The sequence below is a fragment of the Schistocerca cancellata genome, chromosome 4 (assembly GCF_023864275.1).
Source record: "Schistocerca cancellata isolate TAMUIC-IGC-003103 chromosome 4, iqSchCanc2.1, whole genome shotgun sequence".
Taxonomy (NCBI): Eukaryota; Metazoa; Arthropoda; class Insecta; order Orthoptera; family Acrididae; genus Schistocerca; species Schistocerca cancellata.
The window spans coordinates 149,521,770-149,540,972 of record NC_064629.1 but is presented as its reverse complement, the minus strand read 5'-3'; the positions used below and the strand labels follow the sequence as shown (position 1 = coordinate 149,540,972).

At 37.5% G+C, this 19,203-nt stretch overlaps 1 protein-coding gene across 1 annotated transcript in view; it reads left to right on the top strand.

Annotated features, from left to right (window-relative positions):
* Positions 1 to 18,708, top strand: part of LOC126183936 (DNA-binding protein RFX7) — a 108,702-nt gene extending 89,994 nt beyond the window's left edge. Inside the window, exons 7-8 of the mRNA XM_049926284.1 lie at positions 14,878 to 17,245; positions 17,513 to 18,708. Coding sequence (XP_049782241.1) covers positions 14,878 to 17,245; positions 17,513 to 18,708 — 3,564 coding nt within the window. The remainder of the gene's footprint in view (positions 1 to 14,877; positions 17,246 to 17,512) is intronic.
* The last annotated feature ends 495 nt before the right edge of the window (positions 18,709 to 19,203 follow it).

Genomic DNA, 19,203 nt, shown 5'->3' with positions numbered 1-19,203 from the left:
TTTTCCTTTATCTGGGAATTAACTGACTCACACTGCATTCTGCATGACCTGTTTACGAAAACTGCATGATCAGTATTGCGCAACTCGGATATCCTTGCACTGGGCAATATTTGCAGAAACAAATGTTGTGCTTCTGCTTAGACACACATCTATTTGACAGTATCCACACTTGTTTAATATATTCCAGTACCATGACATAGTTTGTAGACACATTTTGCCCTTTCATTGACTCTCTTTTACCATCTGTCTCATTCCACAAGTAAGAAGTATTCAGTTCCCCAGAGCCTATAGATCAAAATTGCCAGCCACAGCGCTTGAATCCATATACATGCTAACATTTTGTCTTCTCTGTAAATGTCTGCCATTATCTTCATGCCTCATCAGCCTCTCCTCCTCCTGTTTGTGAATTAAATCCAGAACATTCATGACAGAGACCTCTGAGTAGTAAAAGGATCATAAATTGAACTTGTGTAATATTTACTTGTATTTTGGGAGAGACGCCAGCTTGCAGTTGAGCTCACATATGGCTTAGGCATCGTTAGACATTAGTGTAATATTCAGATTTGAATCCAGGTACCTTTTTTATGTAGTATGATTTTAAGATCAATGTTTGGTATGTTTGCCGTGCTCAACAGTGCTGTCACAGCATTCTGAGAGAGCACTTTTCACCATAGCCTACCCCAGTTTAAGTTGACTAGAAAAAAATGTGGAAATATTTTTTTCTCCTTCTCTTGTGAGGAAATAGAATTGAAATGCCTTTAGGTGTTGTGTATATTCCTTGTAGTTCATCTTTCAGCTTCATTGGGTATACAAAATTGTTAAGGCTTTCGTGGCCACTTGTTGACAAACTGCCTATTGGCTTCTGTCTCGGGTTCTTCGGCCGACGTTCATCTAATGATTTTTCTGACGTTTCGCCAGCACGAGTGGCTGGCATTGTCAAACCTTCACCACCGGCAATGGAGGGTGAAGCTTTGACAATGCCAGCCACTCGTGCTGGCGAAACGTCAGAAAAATCATTAGATGAACGTCAGCCGAAGAACCCGAGACAGAAGCCAATAGGCAGTTTGTTCATTAGGTGTGATATACAGTTAACTGGTGTTGCTGGTCTGAGTTTTCCACACTCTTGATTTGTTGACTCACAACTACTAACATAAGAAATCTTGATTTGGTGGCCAATAGCAACTAACATGAAATATGTTTGTACCAGTTGCTGTCTTCCTCTAAACTCAATGTACAGTCCTCCATAGTGAATTTAGTTTCATCAAGGTTTTTGTCCATTATTTTCATTCTTTCAGTAAAAAACAGGAAATATGTTTGACAGTGTGTAAATAATTTGCAACTGTGAACACCACATTTAGATTTTGTGATGAAAATCATAATGATGTAGCTCAGGTGTGTTAATACAGAAGTTAGCATTCCATTGTTGTTCTGAGAGAGAGAGAGAGAGAGAGAGAGAGGGGGGGGGGGGGGGAGGGGGGGAAGGAGGGAGGGGGGTGCTAAGTATGTTGGTGTAATGTTTAGCTATCAAAGTTGTTTTTTATGCCTAATAGAGAAAATAAATTAAAACTTACCATACGGTTCATCAGATAAAGAGCCATTTCTTGAGTTTAGTGCTGCTGCTGCTTCTTCTTCTTAAAATGTTGCAAACATACATCCTGACCCATCCTAGGAATTCTTCTCATGCTTTTTCATTTCAGCTGTGCAAAGTGCTTAATATTTTTTCCTCGTATGTCGTTTTGTTCATTATGATTCATGTGGTTTTTTTTTTAATTGGTTCTCATTAGGCATTTTTTAAAAATCATGTTGAATGCAATATTTCTTGTGCCTTTACTCATGATGTACAGTGACAGTGCTCACCACTGAAGCATAGCAAATAACATGCAGCCTTTTCTCTGACTAGACTGTTGTCGAGCAATAGTGCTATCAATAATTAACTGACCAGACAAATGACTGGTGCTTGTGAAGTGATTTAAATCATACAAAAATACATGATTGCTTGTGATTGTACATCAGAAAATTTGTCAGAAATTTAATCAATGTATGTAACACATCCATGCTCATACAATGATCTGTAGATAATCAAGAGTATCCCAAAAGCATCATTGTGCTGTATTTCAGTGTGCATCATTCGAACTTTCATAATAATATATCTTGAATTTTCTCCCACACTATCATAGAGACATGTTCTGTATCCTGCCTTAACAAAGAAAAGAGAAAATTAGACATACCAATACACACATGTCAAAATTGCCATTTTTGCAAATTTGTGGTTTTAACATGAAAGGGACAGTGTATTTAAGATCATGTGACAGTATCAGTCTTGTACTTTTTCTGTTCTTCATGCTGCCCTTCTGAAATAAGTCAGTGACAATTTTGTTTGCAATCTCTGTGTATCAACACTTTTCTTTGCAAGATCTGTTGAGCACTATATGGACATTGCTGATCAATCCCTCAAATTGTATTGAAGTTGTTTCTACTGTATATGTTTGCAGTTGTTTTATAGTTTCTTCAGTTTATATACTGCTGTGTCAATATCCAGTCAAACTATCTGCCTGTAGATTACCAAAGTAATGCGGCTCATGTGCTGTAGTGGTGTTTTAGCCTCTCTAGTTCAATAGTGTGTCAGTGTCCTTGAAACTCCTGTAACCCTTGGATTTCGTTTCATTTTGCTTCATTATTGGGATAATGAACTAATGGTATAGATTTGTTACCAATCCTTCTATTTTTATGATACTGTATACTAATTTTTTATTCTTGTCTTGCTTTATTCTTAAAGTTGGCTCTTATTCATGTTTATGCTTTGCAACTGCAACTACTGAACCAGTAATTTCCTCTGTCTGTAAAAAATATTTTTTCATCAGTTTTAGTTCTATTTCTGTAAATTCTTACTCGATACAAGTTTCTTTTTGCATGTTTTCTATCACTGACAGTTTTATATATATCCTACTATAGCCATTTTTATTGCATCTCATTCTCAACATATCAATTTCAAATCTTCTCTCAGCTGCATCTTTCAAAATTTTTCTGTGATGGGTAGTTCAGTCAATCACCCAATTTTTGTTTTTAGGATTATTTGTTACTGATTCTCAGGGGTCTTTTCTCATCTAAATCTAGAACCAATAGTTTATGATCTGAAGGGGTGAGAATGACATAATCCAAAGCCACAAAATGTAAATTTTTCAGGGGAGCATTTTAAAACTTCAAATAAATCCATAAATCGTATTTCAACTTTTCAGGTTTTTTAACAAAACTAGTTTATTTCTCTAATGTGTTAATATACATGTTTGCATAGTAATATTGTGAACAAAGTTAAACATTATTAATAAAAAAATATTTTATTCCTGGGTGACACAACATTGGGCTTTGGCCTGTCTCATACTAACTTTACATAAGGTTTACAAAAATTTGTACATCAATATACAACATAACTTACAATGATAGCCACTACAGTGTTTCACACAATATAGCCAATATCTATCACCTCTGTTTCATTTTCATCACTTTGTTCCTGTGATTCACTCACTGTTGAAGTATCCCTTCGAAACATCTGGTATGTATGGCATTAATGACATACCGTAACATCTTTGAGTTTTTTGTCACAAATTGGAATGGGCTTTTAAGTATTTCCTTGAGAGCTGGAACGGATTACTCTCCTGATGTGCTCATCATTTTTTAGTGATATTTACAGTTCTCAATTCTTCAAATTCAGTGTACTGATACTTCACTTTAAAATGTGATGGCATTCCTTCATCAAAACGAAAAGCTGTTGCTTCAGAAAATCGGAATTGAGATCCATCATCATGTTTGTCCTTTTTTGAAATATATATCTGCAGGGGTGTCAGATCTATAAAGTGCTTGCTTCATTTTAACGACTGAAAATGGCTTATTCTTGCACGATTTTTTAATGACTGTAACCCAATCACGAGGGGTGTACACAGTGGGGTATCTGTTCTTAACGTGCTTCTCAATTCAACTGAAATCTCAGTCACAGGGCAGTCGTGTGTGTCCAACTTGTGGAAACCAATGTTCAGTGGCCTTACATTTTCCTGAACACACTAGTGATCTCTCTAGTGCAACAATTGCCCAGTTTTTGCCTTGGCGTCTGCAATTATCACTAATAATGTGAAGAATGTTTGCCTGAGACTTTTGTATTTCTGAGAATTTTATCAGACAGCTTCCTATCTCATCAGATCCATGCTTTGCTTCATCTTCATTCCACACGAACATATGTTCCTTTTCAGACCCGCAATCATGAATACCAAAATTGTAAGTCCTCTTATAGAATGCAGGCCCAGATGTAAGCCTTGGAGTTGGAAAGGTTTGTTGTAGATCAAAGGCTATTGTAAGATATTCCTCAGGATTTTCCCTAGCTAATTTGGAAAGCTGTGTAATCATATTTTGTCCTGCAGATGCTTTGGCATGATGTACGTCCCTTTCAATTTTTAATCTTCTAATAATATCTTCAGAGTTGGTCAACTGTGCATTTTTTATTTGAATTTGAAATTCGTCACGTACATGACGTGTCTGAACGAGGCAATTTAAAACCAGTATTAAAATCTTCATTAAATATATCTTTAAATTTAAACTTTTACTTGTGATGCATTATTTTCTTCACAACATTTCAAATAATGTTCTTGATGTCATGAATAAATTGACATGTCATGGTCAAAGTACACTTTATTGGGGCTCTGTGAACGGCTGTAATGACTGGCATACTTAGGTATATTATTTATGAAATTGTGAACTGTCTGAACTGCTTCTTGTGAAATTTTCCTTGATGGGTTCCCTTTTTTCCCTGGAAACAAAGAAAAAGAAAAAGTGATTTTAAAGGTAAATGCCCAGGTCAGACAAATTTAGTGAATTTGTGTCTGAATATGATATGTAAAGGAAAACACTGGATAAATAAGCACAACAGAACAAAATTATGGTTTTTCTTGGAAGCAACATTAATTTAATCGTTAAATACCTCTTCTGTCTTTTGGAGAAGTGGAGTGTCCATCACACAAGTATTTTTGTGAGTTTTTAAGATGACCTTGATTGTTCTGAAGCCCATGCACACTTAAAAATGCATACCAAAATATTACAGGCATTAACCTTAACCTGGTACAAAAAAGTGACCATTTGCCATGAAATTTTGCTTTTGCTTTTCTTTGGGTACCTTAAAAAGTGAAATATATTAATCAAAATAATAATATTTTATTTATAAAAAGTACGTGACATAAAAATCAATTTCAAATTATCATTAATCATAGTTACCTCCTTTGCACTTGTTGCATCTTAATATTGCTCAGAAGGTAATTATTTTGGCAATTGAAATCACCATATTCCAAAAAGAATTGAATATCTGCTCTACAAATTCATGAATTTTGCTCCAACACTTGTTTTTACATTTACATCCAGGACCAAGAATTTTAGCACCAACAATTTGTCCTGTTTTATCAGATATGTACTCTCTGCCATAATTTCTACGACGTTTAGATTTTTCCCTTTTCCAATTGCTCATATTTCTCCTATTTTTCTGCCTTTAGGTTCTTTAGCAGGTGATACTTCAGGAGACCTTTCACATTCATCAGCATCCTAAGCCAAATAAAGTATTCAGAATGAGAAAGACCAAAGCCACTTAAACCATATACCAAACTTTAATATATTATACAAATAGCCTTATAATATTTAAATTATTACCAATAATGCAGTAATTAGTAGGAGAAGTAAAATTTGTTCATGATTCACGTGTACATATTTTAATTAGTGAGTTTATAACAGTTATAATCACGCAATAATATTTCACTGTGATACAGACCTAAGCCTCAATGTTTTAAATGTTTAAAAAAGTAAGTATGTTAGACTAACCATGTCGTTTTCAGACGAAAATTAATCAGAGGGACAATAACTGCTGCCATTGGATGAAAAATCGTCTTCAGAACTAGCCATTTCTGTATCTGAATCTTCTTTTTCGCTTATGCATGGAAGTAGCCTCTTCTTTGGAAACACCATTGTACTGTGGCTTTGGGTTGTTTCAGACGCAAAAAAGACTACTTCCTCACAGTATGAGAACAACAAGTGTGAACTGCTCTGCCATCTAGTGACGGAAAGTTAAAATATTTACGCAGTAGCTTCCTCTGTTGAGTAGAAGTTGAACTAACACAAAAAACATATTTTGAGAAAAGTGTGGCTTTGGGCTATATCATTCTTGCTCCTTCATCTCTATCCAGAAATTTGCTTGGAATTATTTTGATGTAATTAACATTTTCATAAATCTTATGATCTGTCATTATATAATTATTTCTAAGGCACTGTTAAAAGCCCAGCAGTACAAAGTGTTAGGGGCTTGCCTACTCTGGAACCAATGATTGGTATCAGATTGTTTCCTATACGCAGATTTACTAAATATATTCCTCTGCATCTCTTCTTCACATCCCATGAGAAGATTATTGTTTGAATTCATGTCCAGTGTTGGCAACAAATCTGTGCATTAAGGTCTACTATTACAATTAAATTTTCATAATCTGTATCTTCTTACTAATGTGATAGTTGTTGTTCACGAGCACCTGGAAATTATTCTGGGTGCCAATGAAATGCCAAGAGACTCACACCAGAGATACCAAAGGTATATCTTGAGTACTGTACTCTTCAATGGATACTGTCTGCTATACAGGAAGCACAGTGCTGCCTGCCCACTTGAGTGTGAGTGGTGTGGAAGTAGTAATTCAGAAGGCCTTGTACAGGGGAGGCCGGGACTGAGGGCAACTCACAGTATTACACCCATCCCCCAACCAACAAGTCTGATGTGCTGTTCTTCCTCTAAAACCAACCTTAGCCAGTGAGAGAGATCACATGTTGAGAAACCTGGTGTGTCTTACAACAAGAAGAGGCAAACACAAAAGTGGAGGGATCAGTTAATCATTGGGAGTTCAAATGTGCATTCAATAATTGTACCCCTTAGAGGAATGGCTGGAAAAGGTGGGAGAGATCACCGTGTGTATGTGTAGCGTTATCCTCAGAGCTGATCGAGTGAAACACTTGAATCAGAGACTTAAAAGTTTCTCTGAAAAGCTAGGCTGTGACTTCATGGACTTGCGCAATAGGATGGAGAGTTTTAAGGAGCCTCCTAAATGTGCGAGGGGTGTACTACACGTCAGAGGCTGCTACCTAGATGGCTGGCTGTGTGTGAAGTGCACACAAGGTTTATTTTAAGTTAGGCGACGCTCCGTCCATTCAAGATAATGATAGCTGTAAGAGACCGAGAAGTACTACTGTATCAGTATGAGAAATGGTCCCCACACGTGAAACGATAAAAATTCCTAGTGAAATCCTGCTGAAGCATTTGCAACAAAGTCCGAGAGTTTGAAGCAGTCCTAAATAGGAGTGAAACGTGTACAACAATAAGTACAGAAATTGACAGCATTGAGATTTTCAGAGAAAATCTAAATGTATATGGAAAGGATATGGAAACAGGAAATAAAAATGGTGCATTTGTTGTAGTAGACAAGAAACTTAAATCTACCAAGATAGAAATTCAAGCTGTGTGCAAGAATGTTTGCACAAGATTCAATATCAAGGTTGAGCATAAACTTGTAATTAAGTCCTTCTGTCAACCACTGAACTCACCCCCAGATGTAACTGAAAGCGTAAGAGGAAACACAGTTCACTAGTACAAATCTTCCCCAACCATCAGTTAGGAAATTATAGTTATATAAGTGGAGAGCATGACAAAACTTCCTGCAATACATTACTAAATCCCTTCTCTGAAAACTACCCATAACAGATAGTTCAGGAGCCCACTCATGATGGAAATATATAAAATTTAATGGCAATAAATAGACCTCAGTTATTTGGGGTATTCATATGGAATTTGTTATTAGTGACAATGAGGCAGTTGGTTACTACAGTACGAAGACCAGCTAAAGTGGTTAGAAAATTTACACATTTAGTAAGTTAGATAAAGTGGTAGTAGTGTCACATCTCAAAGAGGAAGTCAAAACATTTACCTCTGGGCAGGAGCACATGGCCCAAGCTCAAAAGAATAGTTGATCATACACTAGATAGATATGTACATAGTTGAACAGTTTGTAATGGAAGGGACTCTCCATGGTGTACAGTCATTGTAGAGATACCTCTAAAGAAACAGCAACTTTTGCATAATGTATGTAAAAGTGTAGGGCCATAAATAGAGAGATTGTAAATGAAATTAATTTGTCTGTCAGTGAACACCATAGCATAATCTTATGGAAAGATCCTTTACAAATGCAAAGGAATTATGGTCATGACTAAAAGTTTTCAAATGCACCAAAGTTAGTATCCGGACAATCATAGGTGGTACAGGAACTGAAATTCTGGGTATCAAAACGAAAGCAGACATACTGAACTTTTTCAAATATTCCTTTACTGAGGAATGTACAGATGCTCTGCCCTGCTTTACTTTTCACACCACTAGAGAGATGAGTGATATAGATGATAATGTCAGTGGCATTGAGAAGTAACTACAATAGCTAAAATTATGCAAGACTCCAGGACCTGATGATATTCCTGTCAGATTCTATATAGAATTTACATCTTAGTCAGCTCTTACATTAATCATAATACATCATAAATTCATTGAACAAAAAGTTTTGTCCAGTGACTGGAAAAAAGCACATCACATCAGTCTACAAGAAGGGTAATGGAAGTGAACCACAAATGTAGCATCCAATCTCACTGACTTCCATCTGGTGTAGAATCGTAGAACATATTCTGGGCTCAAACATAATGAGGTATCTCAAACAGAATGACCTCCTCCTTGCCAACTAGCATGGATTCTGAAGACATTGATCATGCAAAACCCTACTTGCAGTTTTCTCACATGATGTCCTGGAAGTCACGGGTCAAGGAAATCGTGTAGATCCATTACTTCTTGACTTTGAAAAGTATTTGACTTCATACCATACCAATGTTTAATAACACAAGTGTGATTATATGGATTATCAAACAAAATTTCTGACTAGATTGAGATTTTTTTGGTTAGCAGGATGCAGAATGTTATCTTGGCTGGAGAGTTATCAGTAAAAGTTGAAATAACTTCATGTATGCCCCAGGAAAGTGTATAGAGGCCCTTGTTGTTCATGTTGTGTATTAGTGACCTGGTAGACAATATTAGCAGAAACCTCAGACTTTCTGCACATAATTCAGTTAACTGTGATGAAAGAACTGTCTGAAAAAAGCTGCAAATACATTAAATCAGATCTTGTTAAGATTTGAAAATGGTGCAAAGATTGACAACTTGCTTCAGATGTACAGACATTAAATTATGGGTTTTTCAAAATTCAAAAACAGTGTCCAATGATTACAATCTCAATTAATAACACTTAGAATCAGCCAACTCATACAAATACCTTTGTGTAACAATTTGTGGAGGTATGAAATGGAATGTTCGAATAGGTAAGTCAGGTGGTAAACTTACATTCATTGGTCAAATACTCGAAAGATGTAGTCGCTCTACAAAGGAAATAAGTCACTTGTGCATCTAATCTTAGAACATTGCTCAAGTTTATCAGACCTGTATCAGAGAGGACTAACACTGTATGTTGAACATATATGACGGAGGAAAGCATGAATGGTCACAGGTTTGTTTGACTGATAGGAGAGTGCCACAGAAATGTTGGAAAACCTAAATTGGCAGACTGTTGAGGACTGACATACATTATCCCATGAAAGCTTACTTCCAAAATTTTAAGGACTGGTTTTAATTGAAGAATCCAGGGATATTCTTCAGATCCCTCTGTATCATCCTGTAGGGACTGTAAAGAAGAAAATTACACAGTATGGATTTAAGCAGTCATTTTCCCTCCCAGTCTGTATGTGATTGGAATGCAAAGAAATCTTAGCACATGATACCATGTGCTTTAATTTAATTTGAATTCAAACTGCGACAGGTTGAAGGATGATCAATGCCTGTTATTGCTCTCAAGATTCACTGAACAAGGTGGCGCAGTGGTTAGTGCACTGGACTTGCATTCAGGAGAACAATAGTTCAAATTCCCCTCCATCCATCCAGAGTTAGGTTTTCAGTCTGAATCTCAGAATAGATCAATTCCGATGGAGAAGACTCTGTCCATTTTCATCATAACACTTAAACTCATAATCAGCTCAGTGTTGAGAAGGCAGAATCTACATCACAATAGTAATGGTTGAAGTTTAAAACCTTATTGTTACTCTCATAATCAGGTTAATAAATTAGGTGTACAGGACTGTTTTTGTGTGAGATTCCATATCAAGTTTTGTGTGCCAAGTGTACCAATATGCTTTCAACTTATTGGTTAACCTTCCAGAAACACACACACACACACACACACACACACACACACACATGTGGATGTATTCACATGTTATTGATTACAGCTGGTCATCTCTTTTAGATTAAAAATCTGAAAAAAAAGTAGCCAGAAACTGTTGCAATGATCTAATTTATTTTTCTTGACTAGATCAGTATGTCAATGGAAGTGCTAGTTTTGCTTCAATTTTACAACATTCATAGTTACTCTTGTACTGCACTGTGAAAAATTTAACAATTTATCACCACTTGCGAGGCTCTAATAAAAATATTTATGCTGATAAAGATGTAAATAGTGATTACACTTTACTTGTTACTGGATATTTTTTGAAAAAAAACTGTTTTAATTGGTTATGTAGCTGAGTTTTTGATCTATTGTGAGGGTTGGCAACTGCCTCTTAATGTAAAGAGATGTGAAATTTTGTACTTCAAAGTGTGGGAAAAATGGTACCCATGTGCTACAGGGTCAACAAGGCTCAGTCATAGCTAATCATGTAAAAATCCCTGAAACATGCCAGTGAAGACATAGGTTCAATTATGATGAAGTATGTGTTGAGCTTTGATTTACCGTATTTACTCGGATCTAAGCCGCACTTTTTTTCCGGTTTTCGTAATCCAAAAAACCGCCTGTGGCTTAGAATCGAGTGCAAAGCAAGCGGAAGTTATGAAAAATGTTGGTACGTGCCGCCACAACTAACTTCTGCCATCGAATATATGTAGCGCTACGCAGGCATGCTGTGTAGGCACAAAGATAAATACTGGCGCCAAAACCTCTGCGCCAGTAAATAAATTTAAAAAAAAAAAAAAAAGTGGAAGACTATCTTTTTTTCTCCGCCGCGAGTTGCGACCACTGCATTTTCATACATTATCCAACAAAGTAAATACAAATTCCGTATTGTTCATCTTCGAATGTAGCACAATTTCAGTGTACTACGAAAATCTGACTGGCAAGACTGTTTGGGATGTTTGTCAATATGGCCAACTCTACGTTCTGAATTTTTTCCTATCTGTGAGAAGAGATGGTTGCTAATAGGAACCTGATGAAATTTGAATCACATATAGTATTCTCTTCAACATAAGAATAATACGAATATAAACATTTTGCCATGTACTCTTTCGTGTTTGCTGCTGTCTCATTTAAATCCTGTCTGCCTAATAAACTACGAAACTAGAGTGAGACAACAGCAAACGCGGAAGAGTATACGTATCGTGTCATATTTATATTCGTATTATTCTTATGCCTAATAGTGATAGTCAGAAATGAAGCACGGCAAGTGACTAGATTTTTAAATCTAAGATGACTCTAATTTCAGTGCAGAATTTGATGTAATAAAGAAGCGGCCGCAAAGATTTTCAAACGGAGAAAATTTTCGCCTAACTCTCGTTCAGAACATGTTCTATCATACGCAGTCTATTATTCGATTCTTGTTGATCATTATCAAAGAAAGCAGCAGTGTAAGTAACAACAAATAGCAGTCTCTTGCCACTGTTTCGCTAATGAGACGATTCCTCTTTTTTTGTTTTAATTGTACACGGCGGTAGCGTGCACAAAAGCAAGCCATGCCGCGAGCCGCGGCAGGCCGTAGACACGCACTATCAGAATGCGACAAACGATGCATGACACAGTGCAGTAATGCATTTTCAGCTTAAGAGTGACGCAAACACCTATAACAAGAAAACAGCACTTATCAGATCAAAGGAAAATAAGCAATTGATTCAAACCAGACAAAGCACGTGAAAAAGGAAGGGTACCCGTATAAATACGGATGGAGTGCCTGACGCATAGCAATGGCTACGTGGTAAAGCTTAACTGCTAAGCCTATGACTCGAACCAAACTACTGTAGCTGTATCGTCATTCCCATTCGACCTAAATTGTGTCTCATATTACTATGGACCAACTTTGTTTCGATTTGGAGGTGCAGCCTAAAACTTTTCTCTCCCCTTGAATGTTGAGTCTCAAATTTCAGGTGCGGCTTAGATTTGGGAATTTTTTTTTTCCTTTATTTTGAGTCTCATTTTTCAGGTGCGGCTTAGATTCGAGTGCGGCTTAGATTCGAGTAAATACGGTAATTTTTTCACACTGAGAAACTTCAGTTTGTGTGCAAGAGAGATCTATACAGTTATATAATTTAAAGTCCCCGCCCTACATCCCACTGATTTTTTCTGTCTGTACATGAAGGCTAATATCAAGAACTACTGTAAGGATTTTGATATGGTTTTCATTAATTGATAGACTAATTCACAAGGAAGGTTTATGTATATAATTTATTACTTCTGTGCCAGGCAAGTCCCCGGTCTGTAGGCGCTAGGTGCTACTGATGTGAAGCTGGTGTGGGTCAATAGAAGCTTATACATAGCTTTTATGACCTTTTCTTGGAGGTTGATAGAGTTGCGGGATCCACATAGGCTTGGATGTATGACAGCATGTTTACGGAATTGTCACTCATTGGCAGTGAACTCGGAAAGGGCACTGTGTTAAAGTTCTGGCAGTTCATCAGGAATTTGTTCCAAATTTCATATTAGGAAATATTGTTTCATTATGGCTCAGTGAACATTCTGTAAGAATCTGAAGTTGACATTTTATGTAAGATTTGTATAGGGAATAAATTCTCAAATTATTGTAAGGAAACATGGACATATATAAACAAAATTGTCTCTGACAGATATAGCATGATGACAGAAGGAGGAAAAGCAGACAGTATCACACACATGAAATGTATTTTGTGTGTGTTTAGTGAATATGAAGTGCATGCAGTAAATATAATCTCTTGTTTGTCAAGTAATGGGTGAGTAGTGACTGACATTCTCTTCATTCTTACCTCAGTTATAACATTTTGTATGTGGTCATTGAATGCCTTTTCACATTAGTGCAGTGAATAAATATTCAAATCTGATTATCACTTATCATACAAAACTTACTATAGAGAAAAAAATGTGCCAAAGAAATATAGACAGTATATGATGAAGCATAATTAAGCAGCCACCCACAAACTAACTGTGAGATCTGCATTGCAATGCTAATAATATGGGCAGCAGTGGTATGTTTAAGTTTAAACTATTTATATTGTCTTTAAATTTTGTAATCTATTACAGTACTGTCATTACTACTGTCACATTTTTTTCTGTTTTGTTCCTAAATCTTTCTTGTCTGTTGAATTTTACTTTGTTTGTGTCATTTGTGAGTAGTATAATGTTGACGTATACTGATGAGCCAAAATATTATAATAAACTGTTCATTAGCATGCTGGTCCACTTTTGGAAAGCAGTGCTGCAGCAATTCTGAATGGCATACATTCAACAACTGAAATGTGACACTAGATAATAGAAAAAAAAAAAAAAAAATACCCCACGTGATGCAATACCTGTAGATTATGGGTTGGTGGTTTGTGGATGTGTAATTAGTGCCTGATAGCATCCCAGATGTGTTCCATTGAGTTCATATCAGGCAAACTTGGTGACAAAGACATTGCGAGTTCACTATTGTGCTTCTCAAACCACTGTATCACAATTGTGAACTTATGACATGGACAGTTATCCTGCAAGAAGTTGCCATCACCGTCAGGAAAGAAATTGAGCATGAAGGGATGCAGGTCGTCCACAATTATGTTCATTTAGTCCATAGCTGTCATAGTGTATTAGGTTACTGATACAAGTCCCATGGAAACCGAAATCAATATTCCCTTGTAGTATAATACCACCTCCACCAGCCAGCATACGTGGTGCGGTGCAAGTCTCAAGCATCTGCTTGCATGGACGATGCTGTACCCAGACAAGAGTATCAACCTGGTGTAACAAGAAAAGTGATTCATCAAATTAGGTGACACATTCCATCGCTTTGTGGTCCAACCTTGATGATCCTGTGCACAGTGCAGTCATAATTAACAGTGTCATTTGGTCAAAATGGGAATATGTAGAAATCATCTGCTGTGAAACCCTGTGTTCAGCAGTATGTTCTGAAACACCTGTGCAGGCACCAACAGTGTAATTTTCCATAGATTACCAACTATCCTGCTTTACAGGGTGGATAAGGTTATGACCTCCATGTTCTGTGATGGGATGTCCAAGAACTTGGTGCCTGCTCATGGATGCTTATAACAGTAGCATGTGAACAGTTGACCAGATCTGCTGTTTCTGAGATGCTTGTTCCTATCTACTGGGCCTGAAAGTGTGCCCTTTGTCAAAGTTGCTTATGTCCCGATTTGCTGATTGTCTATGTGCCTATGCTCCACATACATACTTTCCTTACCATGTCACATGCCTACAATGCCACTGAGTGATATTCAGTCTCTTGATGGGGAGTTTTCATAATGTTTAGGCCCATCAGTGTATATAGTAAGGCAGAATTTTGGTGTCATTGTGCACTCAACATTTTGAGATAATAGATATCCTAAATTTGTCCCACGCTCCGTCTTGATGAAATTAAACGTAGTGGGAGGACAGTTTGTGGAGGTGACAACATAAAGATCGTGCCCCTGTTCTGTACATATATTTTCATAACACTGCACATATGCATTTATTATAAGTGTCTTTTCTTGTAGATATGTTTTCTTACTTGCTATCCCTCTTTCAGGATCATCAGCAGACAACAGCTGTCCTGAAGAACCTCTCATCTGAAAGACTGAAGTCGAAAAGAGCTAAAATATCTCAGCACAACAGCATGAACAATCTGCATAGTTCGAAAGGCCTTGTGCACATTAAGGATTTAAATACTACACTTACGAATACATATACTCAGGGAAAGCGTTCACCACCGATGGCAATAGAAACACCTATTTCGTCGGAAGTTGTTCATTCTGTCTGTGATAAAACTCTTACTTCCGTGCCTAGCTCACTTGGTAATTGTACATCATCTTCCATGGTGTTCAAAAGTGACACAACAGATAACAGTAGGGGTCTCTCCAATGAAGTCAACTCTACCAGTGCTTTTCTTAGTCTGAAGGAAGACTCCACTAATGCTGGAAACTGTGTGCCAAGTGAAAAGGTGCATTTGTTGAGTGTAATAAGCAGAAAAAGTGATATTGAAGGTATGAGTGATAGTACTGTTCCAGTTAAGGACACAGTAATGTATGAGAGCGAGAATGCTGCTGCTGTAGCTGGTAAGTCTGACCAGACAAACTATAATGCGAACTTTCAAACTAGAGCCAGAAGTGTTGACTTCAGTATTGCCAACTCTTCAGATGATGCATTGTCTACAGCAGAGGGTATGGCAGTTAAGCCTGTGAGTGAGTGTGGCTTAGACATAAATATGCAGCTTAACTTAGGAACTCCTCTTGACAGTACTAATAAACATAATGTAAATAATCTAAATAACTTGAGTACAAATAAATGTTTATCTGCCTTCTCTCCTGTCCAGGACTTAACTCCTGGAACGATTATTAATGATGTCAAAACTAAAACTTCTGAAATAGTTTGTCATGATGCTTCTCAGCAGGATACATTGAGTAGCAAAATGCAAAAGCTTCCAATTCCTAGGATAAATAACATGAAGGTTAAAAAGGCAACTAATCTGATAATATTTCCCTCATCAGTGTCTTCATATCGGCAGACAGCAAAAAGGTATAAACACATACAACCAAAACCAGAAATAGGAGGCACTGGCAAATTGAAATCGGAAATTGAATCTAGTCAAGAAGACAATCAAGAATTCATAAATTCTGGTGTCAGCTTAGGTGTGATTTCTGGTGAAAGGGCCAAGTTTGACTGCAGTTCATTGAAAAACTCTCATTTTACAACAATAAAAAATGTCCCAGCTGCCTCAGAAAGCAATAAAAGTGACACGTCAGAGAATGTAAATGTGCGCGAAGTAAGTATAGAACATCTAGAGAAAGATGCATTCAGAGAATATTATCATGATGGAAATAATTCACAAGAGCAGGAGGAAGAACTAATGAAGTATTTCCAAAACCAAGACAGCTCACCTGCCAATGAAGAAGCCACAACACATGCTCCTATTCGAAGGCATTCATCTGCAGAAGTTCAGAGCAATACATTATTTTCTGAATCAGCTGGAAGTAAATCGGATAAACTTTCACAGCTACGGCTGCTCCTAGAGCGTAATCTAAATCCTGCAACTTCCTGTAGTAGGTCAAAGTTCTTAAAATCAGAAGATCAAGTGCAGATATCTGATAGTGTGTCAGATTCCTCTGTAATGCAGTCATCACGCCTGTCAGCAGATAGTATAGCGAGCAGCAGGAACACTTGTGATGAAGAATGTTTTATGAGGAAATCTGCATTCCCTTTTGGAGGCAGTTCTTCAGCATCAGAAAGTCTTGTACTTTTATCACAACGAAGCCAACAGTTAAATAGTCCTAAGAAGCCTTCTGCCCTTTTGCCTTCTCTTCTGAATAACTGCGTGTCTGGTCTCAGTGCTAGAAGGAGAGTCAGTTTTGAAACACCAGCAGTGGAAGACAGTCATGAAAGCACACGTCATATTGCTGTACCTCCTAGTCCCAATACAAGGCGACGTATTTTTAGTTTCACACCAATATCTCCTGGTCCCCATTCCCCAAACAACACACAACAGAAGTCATCAAAGCCATCCAGTGCAAATGCTAGCCCATTTGTGTCCCCACGAAACACCCCTATTCCACGTTCAAGGCAAAACATTAGCCATGTAAGTGCACAGTTGTGTTTGAACAGTAATATTCTGAACATGTCAAATCAAAATAATCTCTATCCATCATCATCTAGTCATCCTAAGCAATCAGCAAACGCTGCAAGAATAGTGCGTTCGAATTCTGTTAATAGCAGTTCTCCTTCAACCCAAGTTCATTACCCAGCTCCAAGACCACGAGCCCTTTCCACAACTACTTCTTTCCTTCATGCAACTGTACAGTGTGATGCACCTGCAACAGGAGATAAGCACAGTGAAACCAATAGCCATTTCAATGCTGGCAGCAGTGCTGGGACCAGTGAAAATGAAAGGATAATTCTGAATTGTAGTAACAATATTACTAGTATTAGCTGTAGCAGTAGTAATAGTAGTAGTGGTAATAATAATAATAATAATAATAATAATAATAATAATAATAATAGTGAACTTGATAGTAGTGGAATACGTAGTGGTGAAGATCTTGAACTGAATAATTTCTGTGATACACAAATGAAGACTTGTAATGACCCTGCTGCATTATTTGCTATGCCAGGGGAAGCATTGCAGAAAGAGGCACATTCAAATGTTGTACTTCCTTTGTCTCCTGTTTCAGTTTCTGCTCCCCATTCACCGATGTTGAACATTCCAGCTGCAAAACGTGTAGAATGTGGTGTCAGGAACACAGTAAGCACCATAGATATTGGTACAAATTCTGTGAGAAAAAATAAAGATATTCTAGACTTTGAACCCAGTAACACTCTAAAATGTGAGAAGACACGGAGTGTAAGAGCTAGTAGGAGGTCTGATGTTAGATCTTTGAGCACTATTAGTGGTGAAGGGCCTTCTGGAACACCTCTGTTGACAAATGGCAATGTGGTTGATCCACTGGCACATGAAGTCAGTCAGTTCTTTTCAGATGAGCAGCATTTTGTTCGGATGCTAGGAAATTCTCAAGTTCAGTCCAGATCACAGTCTGTACCTCTGCATTGCCCAAATTCTGACAATACTGCCATTTCTTCAATATCAGCACAGCCTTCACCATTGTATCTAGGACAGCATAATACATTCTCCTTTAGTAATTTTGGATCATCAGCTACAAGTTCCGTCACTCCCACACCTGTCCCAAGTGAGTTTACTGATTTTGCTGTTACAGAAAGTTCAGCACAGTCTTCGAGCCTTTTAATAGTTGATGATGAGCACAATTCTGATACCGTTACAGGAGATTTGAACAGTGAAAATTTGAACCGCATCTTTAATATGTTGGATGATGCTCAAAATGATCATGAAAATAGACATTCAGCAATGGGAATATCCATCAGTAATGAAATAAGTGAATGTGATCTAGAATCAGCTTGTCAGAGAGCTCTGCAAAAACCATCACGTTCTTACCCCAATACACCAGTACCTTACAAAACTGCAGGAATAAGGGACCCTGTTGTGACATCTTTCAGTACCACTGCCAGTGCTTTTGAATCACACTCAAACTTAACTTCGAGGTCATACCCGTCAACTCCGCTGATAGGTATGCCGGTCTTTGGTACTTCAGATGACGCACGTCTCCAAAATGTAAACAGTGGTGAAGATTCTGTCAATCAGTTTACATTAAGCTTGTGTCAAGAACAAAGCACAGCAACTTGTTTTGCAGAAAGAAGGAATATGAGTCCTTTGTTAGACCAGAGCACATTTACTGTAGGAAATGATTTGGAGTTGGATACCCTGGAGGTTTTAGCAGACTGTGACTCAATTACACAGCTTGTTCAGGATGTAAGCAATGTTAATGCATCGTCATCATCATCATGTGATATATAAGGGCAATTTTGTTAAATAATTAATGTTTAGCACTACTTAGTTTCTTTTTGTTGTGTGACTTCAGCATCATGTACTATTGGGGGATGGAGGGGAGGGGAGGGGAGGGGGAGAGAGAGAGAGAGAGAGAGAGAGAGAGCGAGCGAGCGCGCGCGCGCGCGCGCACACACACAGCAGAGCAGCCATAATGAATCCCAGTGAACTGAGAAATATTTGAAAAAAGAGACAGCATTGGTCGTATATTTTTTACTATCGCAAAATCGATTTTCTGTCACTGAGTGACCATCTTCAGTGCTATATTGTATAACTTAAATTAGGATGCACTGTTGTCACTAAGCTTACGGCAATCACATAGACTCAGTCTATGTGATTGCCGTAAGCTTAGTGACAACAGTGCATCCTAATTTAAGTTATACAATATAGCACTGAAGATGGTCACTCAGTGACAGAAAATCGATTTTGCGATAGTAAAAAATATACGACCAATGCTGTCTCTTT